The sequence below is a fragment of the Poecilia reticulata genome, linkage group LG5, assembly GCF_000633615.1.
Source record: "Poecilia reticulata strain Guanapo linkage group LG5, Guppy_female_1.0+MT, whole genome shotgun sequence".
Classification (NCBI taxonomy): domain Eukaryota; kingdom Metazoa; phylum Chordata; class Actinopteri; order Cyprinodontiformes; family Poeciliidae; genus Poecilia; species Poecilia reticulata.
The window spans coordinates 1,230,435-1,241,857 of NC_024335.1; the positions used below are offsets into that span (position 1 = coordinate 1,230,435).

Below are 11,423 nucleotides of genomic sequence, written 5' to 3' on the forward strand. Positions count from 1 at the left end.
GTTGACTGGTTGCTGACTGGTGGTTGACTGGTTGCTGACGCTGTCATCCGAGCTGTGCTCCATGGAAACTGTTGACTGGTTGACTGGTTGCTGACTGGTGGTTGACTGGTTGCTGACAGGTTGTTGACGCTGACATCCTAGCTGTGCTCCATGGAAACTGTTTTCCCCACAGCGGAGCGGTTTGGCCCCTGGGGGCCCAGAAACCGGCTCATCAGGTTATAACGACATGTTCCTTCATAATATCCAAATATATTTCCCTTGAATTTAGGAGCTCAGAAACGATAAACAGGTTCTTATGAATCCTGGCTACAGCTTCATTTGCAGATTGTTTTATAAACGCTCTGCTGATATTTAGTTTGGTGAGTAAGAAAGTTGGAAACCTGGTGATTCAGATTCTCGTCTCTTTACAGAATAAAACGGGTTTTTTTATCTGAGGGAAGATTTGTTGTAAAAGTTGGAATAATTTGGGTCATGAAAGCAGGAAGTTGAATATTTACCCAGTTTGGACCAAGATTCATCTGTCAGAGCAGATCCAGATCATCAACCCTCCACCACCGTGCTTTACAGTAAATAAGATGGATTTCTGCAAACATTGTGCTGATATTATTATTATTGTTATTATTATTGTAAATATTGTAGTGATAAGAGCGATGATACTCCAGCTCAACGTTAAAACTTTCCTCTGCTCAGTTTTTTGTCTGAAACTGAGTAAAAACGATCTGAAGTTGAAAGTTAATCTCTCTGGAGTTTTCTGTGAAGGAAACCTCTGAGGTCCGGATCAGGACCGGCACCATCCGAAACCACGGCTGACTCCCGCTGTCTCTACAGGTCATCGCCGTGGTGATGGACATCTTCACCGACGTGGACCTGATGTGTGACCTGATGGAGGCGTCCAACAAGCGGCGAGTCCCCGTCTACATCCTGCTGGACGAGAAGAACCTGAGCTACTTCACGGACATGTGTGCGGCGCTGGACATTCAGAACTCTCACCTGAATGTGAGTGAAACGGGTCGGCACCTGGTGGTTGCGACCGCTCTCCTGAACCCAGATTGGTCAAACGCAGCTGCGTTCAGGAAGTGATTCTTTTGGAGCCGGCCTTTCACTCATGGTCTCCGTTTTGGGTTTTGCTAACTTGGTTGCTAACGGCCAAGTAAATTTGTGCTTTAGATTATATCTGGGATAAATAAATAAATTAGTGGAAGCTAAGTGTCGTCAAAGTTGGCAAAAACACTAAAGCGCTAAATGAAAAATTTCCTGGAGAAAAGCGGAAGATTTCCCAACACAACTTTTCAGTTATTCTGGTTCTGTTTATTCTGAAAAAACTAATGACGGCCACAAATCATCCACACCCCTGATCCCAGTGCGCTGCACTATTCCGGTGAAGTTTTTGTGCTTTTCATTCCAGTTCTCTGCTTCTTTCTTTACAAACTCCATAAACGCTGCCTCTCTGGTTGATCTTGTTGTCGTGTTTTTACGCTGAGAGCCATTATTTTACGTCCATGTGTTGGTTTGTGCAGAACATGCGGGTTCGCAGCGTCTGCGGCGACACGTACTGCACCAGAGGCGGGAAGAAGTTCACCGGTCAAGTCCTGGAGAAGTTCATGATCATCGACTGCGAGGAGGTCATCGCCGGCTCCTACAGGTCAGCTGCTCTGTTTACACCCAGAACTTTTTCCAGTTGCTTTTAGTCTCTATGGCAACAAATAAACATGAGATTTAGGAACAATCACACCGGTTATCAGTCAGCCCTCCATTTTTAGCAGGAAAACAGGAAAGTTTGTCTGGAGCTGCTCCGTCCTGCTGCCTGACGTCTGCTTTGCATCTCGCTGATGAGCAGCACTGACACACAGGAAGCCTCAGATGAGTTTTCAAATTCTTGTGGCGAGGCTGATAAAGCCGACGTTGTGCAGCAGAGCCGTTCTCCTGAAGCTGCTGGTGGTTGAAACGGTTCCAGAAATATCCCGGTATCACCTGTAATTACAGCTGGAGATAAGAGAGAGCAACGGTCATCCAGTTTGAGCTCACGGTTTTCCCCTCCTGATCGTGTCTGAGTGAAACTCTGAGGGTTGAAATGTTTCTGCTTTAAATGAAGCAAACGGATGAAATGAACTGAAACAACCTTCAGTGTCGTCGTTGTGACCTGGTAAAGCTGCAGCCATCTTGTCCCGGTCCAGACTTAACAAGAACCCACTCAGAGTTCAGTTACTAAAACTGAATTGGTTCATGTTCATAGTTCCATACCTAAATATCCTGAACCAAGTTCAGGATATTGAACAAGTTCATTTTATGACAGCCTTAAAATAAAACATGTCAGCTAGCATTAGCAACCAGCTGACATCCTCTTCTGTTGCTCACGATCAGACATTTTCAGGTTTTAGTTGTTAGAAAGTTGAGCTAAAGGTTTCGAACCAAGTCGATAATTTTAGCTGGTTGAAGCGTAACGAGGTCGTGTTCCTCTCCTCTAAAATCCAGTTTGTTTAAACACGTTAGCTGACAAAGTCTGCGCTGATAGTTCAGCTAAAATTACCTCCAGAGCAGCGTTGGACGTGACAGAATGTGATAAACTGTGACTTAATTCGTCTGGCAGTCCCTGCCTGCAGCAGGCTCTGCACCGTAAGCGCTGAAACTTTTTCCCTTTCCGACGGTCTGGATACAAACCTTCAGTTTAAATTATGTTAAAAACAAAGAGGGAGAAGTCGTAGTCCAGATTCTCACAGACGCTGATATGTGACGCAACTCAGATCTTACAGGTTTTCCACAAAATAAGCTAATGTTTGTGGGAAACGTTTCTCGGTTTGGATTTTTCGTTTTCAGTCGGAGCTTCTTTCACGTTAAGCTCATTAAGCATAAAACACCATAAAGCTCTCTGAAGACGCTCATAATCCTGGACGGTGGCGTATTTTTGGTTCAGATGAAGTTTCTGCGTGAAGTTGTGGTTCTAAAAGGAGCCGTTGTGAATGTTCCCAGGCAGAAACGTGGTGTCGGCTCTGCTGTCAGTTACTCATCATCCTCAGCTCAGACTGAGCTCCATTGTCTCCAGGCGTCCGTCCAAACTGTGTTATTGTCTCTTTTGTTGTGTGCAGAGACTTTCCTGCTCACATCGTGAGGACTTGACTTCCTGTCATGGACAAACTGTGCGACCCGGTGAGGAAACGGGTTCGGTTTTAGAGTGCAAACCGGGCTCGGTGCGTAGCGACGTCCCCTGAAGCGATGCCGAGGGCGTCTGAGTGTAAAATAGCCGTGAAGCTGAGACTTTGTTTTTACCAAGCTGTTGTCACAGATCAGCTCAGAGGAAGTGTTGATCATTACTGCTTGTACTTGATGGTGTAATTATAACTCCTGCCACAGCTTGTAAAACCCCAGGCTGTCACTATGAGGGAGCAGAAAGTTTGCTTGGAGTTTGAAGGCGACGGATCTGTGGTGCTGCAGGTCGAGACAGGAACCGATGAGAGTTTATTGGTTCTTTATCGATTCTCATTGAGTTAGGAAATTAACTTTTTAATTCAAAATATGCGCCATGTTGTTTTGATTCTAACTAAATAAAAACTTGCTTAATCAATAAGAATCCCTCTGCATACATTTTAACATGAAATGCAACTTTCTGCACATCCACAGTTTTTGTGTTTTTAGCGTAATAAGCGAACCTGGTCAGAAAATATATTCAGATTTATTGAATATGATTGTAACTGTTAGCGTGAGATGTGGATCATTCATGCAGAATGGCTCTAACATTAATGCAGTAACCAGGATGCCTGTGCTCTAAGCTCCACCCCCTTGAGATTCACCACCACTGCTAAGCAACGGATCAAACTCACTCGTTCAAATCGGTTGCATGCTGAGCGGTTTGAGGATGTTGGAGGCATTTCCTCCTTTTATTGCAATTCACTGAACAAAATGAGTTGATAAATCTCATAAATTGTTTTTTTGAAGCTCAGATTAACCTCTTTAAATGAAACAAACTTTGGAGACGTCACTTTTTGTTTTTATGTTAAATGCAGCAGAAACTTCAGTTGTTTTTAAAGAATCAACTCATAAAACAAACCAGTTTTTATTAAGATGGTGAAGTTTATGTAATTTATGAGGTTTATCCACTAATATTAATATTTATCTTCCATTTTAACATCATAAAAATGTCTCYGCTTCAGTGAAACATCCCACAATCCTTTGCTGCATCCCTGTCACATGACCAGCCCCATGATGAAAATTGATTGTTTTACTAATGAGACCAATCACTAATAATCAGTGGGGGAAAAATGAGTAAAATTACTGAGTTAAAAATGAAACTATTAGTGCTTTTCATGAGGTTTTGTCTCTGAAAATGTGTGAGAATATTTACCAAAAGGTTTAAAGCTGTAGATTAACGGTGGATGTTTGTTGAATCTTTTTGTTTTTGTTGGTTCCTGTCGGTAGTTTTATTGCTATAAAAGGAGGAAATGTGTGAAATATAAACATTTCGTGCAGCGTTCCTGCCGTGACGCCATTTTGGATATTTTCTAAAGCAAAACACGGAGCGCGGAAACCTCACACGTTACGGGAACCGTTAACGATTCGGAACTACTCAGAACCGTTTCTGTTCAGGAACCGGTTCCCTGGCTGCAGGTGTGGGTCGGGTCGGGTCGGGTCGGATCAGCTGCTCTGCTGACTCTGGAATGAAGACAACAAACTGTTGAAAACATTTCAGTCAGGTCTCATCTGCACCACACCTTCCTCCAGCTGAGCTTCCTGCAACCCGCAGCTCATCAAATTAGACATCAACTTGCATCAGTTCTAAATGTTTAATAATAAATAGATTAATAAAAACAAAAACAAAGGTTATTTTATCTATATTTTCAGTATGTTTTAGTTAGTTTTATAAATGCACAATGTAGTAGTTCCCCCCATTAATTACAGTTTTTATTTCACAAAATGCTTTGTTATTTTGTTTGTAAACTACAGTAACATCAGTTTCGACTACATGCCAATTTTTCTGCTGCTATTGACTTTAAGGACTTAACATTAACTTCCTGCTCATCTGTCGAAGCCAGGACAGCTGCCATGTTAACGAGAAAATGGTGGTCGTAATGTTTTGCCTGATTGATGTTTATCTGCTGCATGTTTTTTTTTCCTGGGTAAAGATGCAGATTATGATCCCAAGGCGAACAAAAGCAGAATAAAAGGAAAATCCTGAGATTCGTCATTAGTAATTCATCAACATGTTTATTAGCCAATCTGCTAACTGGAAACTTATATAAAATGTTCCAGGAAGTCTTATCATAACTATGCCAAACTTGTTTTATAAGTTTATGGCTCTGTTGATAAAGCAGCAGAGTGAAGCGATGTAAGAGTTTTATGGTCGCGGCGGTTCCTTCTGAGGAACCGTCATGGCGGACGGCGAGTCGCTGCTCAGCAGGTTCCTCAACTTCTCTGTTTATTTTCCTGCCCAGCAAGTTCAGCAACTTTCACATTCACATCTGAGGAAAAAATGATTTCTGCTGTTTCCTATGACTAACAATAATAAAGAAGATAAAGCTTCTGAAACCAGCTGAAGGGTTGGTTTAACAGATGAGAGGGATGCTGCCGACTGAGAGGGAAAACTGCCTGGAAAAGGTTTTATAGACATAAAAAACTCCCCAAATATGATGTTTTACATCATCATTTATTTATTTAATCAGCTGTAAGCGGGACATAATTCTCCGAATACAGAGAGAAATGGCTACATGGCTAAGAAGCTGTCTGGCTAGCTAGCTAGCTCCTGCTGTTAGCCATATAGCTAGCTTCTGCAGTTAGCTATATAGCTAACTATCCCTACTTCTTTTTTAATCTGATTTATTTTAGAGATTTTGATTGCTCTCTTTAAAAACTTGAAGTACATATAATTCAGTATTTTTTTATTCAAATAGAAATGAACTGATTCTATTTTTTTTAAACTGTATTCTTTGGAGAAAAATGCCCTTTTTGCATTTTATTTTATTAAAGATTCAACGTAAATCAAAAGCTAATCATTTCAAAATTCTTAAAATATGTATTCTTGTTTTCTGTTCTAATTTATTATAATTATATAATTTTTATTCTGGTTTAAAACCTAAAGTTTTTCCTGTAATTCAAGCAAATGAACAATTTGAAAAGATAAAAGTAATAAATTTTTTTGGAATTCTCCAATATATTTTACCAATAACCAGTATTCAGTTTACAATTGTTCATATCTACCAGGGATGATGTGGTTTTAATAGTTACATAATCACTTTTCCATTAATCACCTTTATGCTTTCAGGCTGAATTATAATGACATCAGATCCAAAATCTTGATTAATTCTGATGCAACAGAACCGAATTTCCAGATCGAAGGTTTTAAATCTGAGTGTTGAGTGAATGTGTCTGGATGTAATCGGCTGTCGTTGCTCCAGCCAGATGAAGGTCGGCTGGACGCCGAACGAACCGATGAATCACAGCCGTGACTCATCGTCTGCCAGGAAACGGTTAACTCTGGTTATCAGCTGGAGGTGGAGGGAGATCATTTACACCTGATGGATGCTCAGTGCGTTTTATCATTCCTGCACGTATAATTTTATAGTCCTGATGGAACCGACCCGAGTTAATGGCTTCACGCCGGAACCCAACCCTGATTTGTTACCAAAGCAGTCAGACGCTCCTACCTGAGGTCATCTGAGGAAAACGTTTTCATCTTGTAGGTGATGAAACATCCTGACTTCCTGTCGTCTCTCCCTGCAGCTTCACCTGGCTGTCGGCGCAGGTGCACAGCAACATGGTGATGCATTTCTCAGGTTTCATCACCGACAGCTTCGATCGGGAGTTTCGCTGCCTGTACGCCGACTCGCAGATCATCGACAGGTTCAACCCAGAAGACGAAGAGATGCCTTATTATCCGTCGTACCAGACCTACCAGGCCCCTGTGATAGGCCTGGGGCTCGGCGGGCCCCTGGGTCTGGATCTGCACTCCGACAGGTAGGAACCACGTGTCCAACACCATCAAATACATCAAGGAGAATCGTTTTATTAATACATGTTTCCAGAGGTCATGAAAGGTCAACCAGCCTCCAGAATCGGTGTCAGCTGACTTGACTCTGATTGTGCAGCAAAAATATCTGTTTGTGCTGCTTTTGTTTTGAAGATATTAATGAAAGTTTAAAGGTCAGCCAGCCCCCCCACATCACCCAAATCTAATTACATTTTTATTAACATATTTAAAATGATAGCAGCACAAAGAAAAGGTTTTTGCTGCACAAACATTTGACACCAATTTCATTAGATCTGAAGAAGGAGCCAGGGGAACCAGGTCTTGTTGTTCATCTGCAGGGATCTGCTTTTTTATTCTGTTTAATTATTCCAACCACAATCTGAAGCGGAAAAATGTACAGATGATTCACACCGAGCGGGAAGGAAACCTTAAACAGAACAACTTCCTGCTTCATCTCAGTATAAGCTGCATCTTTACCACCTTATTCACAACAGTTTCGTTTTCTGCTCTTCTGTTTGCTCACATAAACTATATTTTAATGTCATCAAACTCTCATGTTTTAGTTGCCAGAAGGCAGAATGAGAATTTCATGAGAGAAATGAAGGATCCATTTGGTCTAAATGTTTAATTACAGAGTTAGGAGTGTAAACGAGCACTAAGCTGTGACTTCGTTCCTCCATTTTCTCTGCACACTGCCACTCCCTGCCTGCAGCAGGTTCTGCAGAGTAGCAACAGGAACGAGAATCTGTTCTCAGGGTTATAGCTGGACTTTCTTAATGGTACCAGAGAGGAGTTGAAACATTAACATGTCAGGAGGACCGGGTCCATAAGACCGAGCTGAAATGTTGGTGATCCGTTTACAGCTGTTGTTCCCAGACTGAGTTTAATGACGGCACGTTTTGCTCAGTTCAGGTTTGTCATGTAAAAACCAGGTCATTCGGTTCAAAGTTCTCCAAAAAGTCAACAAACTAATTCATCTGAGTTTATTTGTGCACGAGGCTGTCGCTTTACGCCAGTCTAACTGACCAAGTTTGAGCTTTTCCACCAAAGTGGGCGGAGCTAAACCTGTTTTATGATTTATCGTTTTTCTCTCTTTCTACCATAAACTGGATGGTAAAGTTTTCAGCCTGGAGTTTTGGTCTCAGTTAAACCTTTTTTTATAACTCATGTTATTTATTTCTGTTGTTTTGTTTATTTATTTTGGATATTTAAGTTGTCTTCCAGTTCCAGTTTTTAAAATTTAAAGTTTGCTGATCTTTGAGAATGTGTTCTTGCACTATATGCATTTAAAATGGTCTCAAAACAACAATATTGTCGTTTTTCACAATAACGTCTGGGCAAAATGAGTTATTGTGACGGGTCTGGTAGTGTATCCGTTTTTAAAGAACCGGGTCGGTACCGGTACCGTCTCTGTTTCTGTTCCTTGTTGATCCCGACTGTCTTTCCTCCTGCAGGCAACGGGACCGGAGTTGCTCTGAAAACTCCAGCAGCCAATCAAGTAACAGCGTTTCCAGCGTTAAGGTTGCTCCGGGAATGACCTCCAACAACGTCTACAAGGTCACTCAGGGTCATGACAAGAAGGAACCCGCCGGCTCGTCTCTGCAAAGCCCAGAGAGGAGAGTCGGTGGGCTGAGGGTGGGAGGCCCGGGAGTCCGTGGTTCTCCCAACGGCGGAACCGGTCACAACCTGATCACCGACCGCCAACTGCCGATCTACGGCCAGCCAACGGGCATCGAGTGGAACAAACCCAGCTCAGCCGAACTCTTGCGGGCAAACATTGGTGGCACTTCCACCAAATTTCAGGGGTTGGGTTTGTACGACCACAAGCCCACCTTGTTTCAAAGTTCTCCAAACACAAACCTGAACCTTAAGATCCAGACGCCGTCGCCCGTCAACGAGCCCAAACTGCCCCCGAAGCAGAGGACGCCCAGCGGCCAGTTCCTCAACATGATGTCCGACAAGCTGCTCTTCTCCTCCAAAGACAAGGAAACCTTCAACTTCCGGCGGTCTCCGTCCCCGCTGAACTCCTCGCCCTGGGGCGGGCCAGAACTCTCCCAGCCAGAGCCGGAGAGCCAGCAGAGCCCGCCGCCGCCGATGTCTCCGCCGGGCCACATGAGCCGCCAGGACCAGAAGCGGATGACGCTGGGCCACAGCAAGCTGGACCTGGTCAACCACTACAACAAGCTGAAGACGAAGCAGGTTTACAGCCGCTTTGAGCTGAAGAGCAAAAACTGAAGGACCGTCTGCGTCCTGCCGCACCGTTCAGACTCAGAGGAGTTTTCTGAACCTTTCTGTTAACGTTTTACTTCTTTATTATCTTCCACAGCAGGAAAACTCACTGAGTCGGCCGTTTTGGCTCTGAGATACTGTTCAGTTTCCCTCCTGAACCGTTTCGCCTCTTCATGGAAATAAGGACCAACTGTTGGTTTCAACAGGGTGTTCAAAGTGCGGCCCAGGGGCCATTTGCAGCCCTCTGAGTGATTTTGTGGCCCCCAACCTCAATCCAAGCATGGACACTTTTTCATCTTGTAGAGCAAGTTTTTAACAAGTTTTTTTTTTTTTTTTTTTTACAGATACATAACATAAAAATATGAGGTACAAAAAATAGATTCTCTTATATTATCAAGCTTTTTGCATTTGTTTTACCTTTGCAGTAACTAGAAACACAAACATTGATCCACTTTTACCCAAATGCGAAGCATTCGGCCCAAATAGGAAAACAATCAGACTTTAAAAGTCTGAAACTGTCTTATGATGATGCAATAAAGCAAAACCTTCCATGTTTTGTCTCTAAATTATTAATGAACAGATGCGTTTAAAAAAGGCTCCAGAAGTTTGTTTTGAAATACTTTTGCAGCCTCCAAGTGTTGGAAAATGTTTGGACACCAGAGGTTGAAGGAGATTTTTCTGTATTTGGATTATTTTATATGTTTATTCTCTAGAAAAATAATCTGTTAATCATAATTTACTGTTAACTCAGCTCTGGAAACAGGAGGGCGTAGCAACGAGCTAACACTGGATTAACGCTCCAGGAACGCTTTTCTCTAGATGTTGTAAATAAATCTTATGATGATTTCACTGTATAAAGATTTTATTTTAAAACTTATTTTAACTGCCCCTCCTCCAAATGTTACCAGCAACCTGAATTCAAGATATTTTAAAGTCTTGAAATCTTCCAGAAGTCAGGTCATTTAAATGAGTTTGGTTGAAATCGTTACTTATTATGTTTTATTAAAGCAGGATGCACTGTAAAACATTCCACGGTTGAAACCGGCACAAAGAATTATTCTGAGAATAAAGTCATAATATTAGGATTAAGCCATAAATCCCTAAGTTATAACAACACAAAAAACTTTGTAATACAATAATAAAGTTGACAGAATTAAATTTTATAAAAACTCCTAAATGAAAAATAATTAACATTTAAAATGAAAAATGTTGAACATGTTGAGAAGTTACGTTTGGTATCGGTTTTACAAATTAGAAAATAATCTTTTATCACATCAGCATCAAGTTATTGGTGTTTGGAAAGAACCAGCTGGACCTGCTGAGCTGCTTCCATCACATCCTGATAACTTTATCACTTTTTTCTCATAATTTCTCATCTTCATTCTGCTGATTTCATGACTTTATTCCCATAATTAAAAATCCCCAAAGCTCCTCTTCAGTTTGAGGCTGGAAGCTAAGAGGCACAAAGATTCCCAAGTTTATTTTTTATTTTTCTCAAATTATATTTTATTAAATTTCAGCAGCAGCCAATTATCCGTTCCAGCATAAATCTTACTAATTTAACAGGAAGCAAAAACAAATCTAGTAGGTTGCAGCATCAGCGTGTCGCCCTGACACAGAAATAGAAAAATGATTTAAAAAGAAAAAAATATTTACCACAATTAGCAATTGTACCAATTAACTTCATCACCGCACTAGAAGTTGAGAGGTTTTCAAATTGAAGTGTCTGGAGGAGGTTTTTATCGCTCAGCGTCTGTATCCCATAATTCCTTGCTTCTGTCTGTAACACCTGAGGTCGTTCACCTGTAGCGTCTCCATGTTTCCTCCTCCTTTACACAGAAGGAAGCAGGAAGGAAATGAGGAGCTTTCAGTGTCTGAAACAAATCGCTTCTTCAGCTGCATGAAGCTTTCCAGCATCTTCTTTTCCCAACTTACAGAAAACCCTGTTGGGGCCTCGGAGCGTCGGGATAAGAACCGTTCACTGGCTTCTGAACGAATCCCACTCAGTTTGCTGATTGATCTGGTTATTTTTATTATCATTAACTGTTTTATTTTTATGTGCGCGATGTGGAACCAGAAATCAAACTTATTCTGCAGTTTTCTCGGTTGTGATCATAGTTTCCTGGTAACTTGTGCCTTGATCATCCTGCCTTAAGGTTTACAGCCACGGTTCTGACCAGCTCTGTCTCTGACCGCCCGGTCGGGTCCAGACTCGAGGTTTCCTCCTGGAACCAGCCAC

At 41.9% G+C, this 11,423-nt stretch overlaps 1 protein-coding gene across 1 annotated transcript in view; it reads left to right on the forward strand.

Moving 5' to 3' along the window:
- The window catches only part of fam83c (family with sequence similarity 83 member C), a 14,466-nt gene extending 4,937 nt beyond the window's left edge, over positions 1-9,529 (forward strand). Inside the window, exons 2-5 of the mRNA XM_008408262.2 lie at positions 829-996; positions 1,518-1,642; positions 6,709-6,942; positions 8,410-9,529. Of these exons, the coding sequence (XP_008406484.1) occupies positions 829-996; positions 1,518-1,642; positions 6,709-6,942; positions 8,410-9,190 (1,308 nt within the window). The 3' untranslated portion in view covers positions 9,191-9,529. The remainder of the gene's footprint in view (positions 1-828; positions 997-1,517; positions 1,643-6,708; positions 6,943-8,409) is intronic.
- The last annotated feature ends 1,894 nt before the right edge of the window (positions 9,530-11,423 follow it).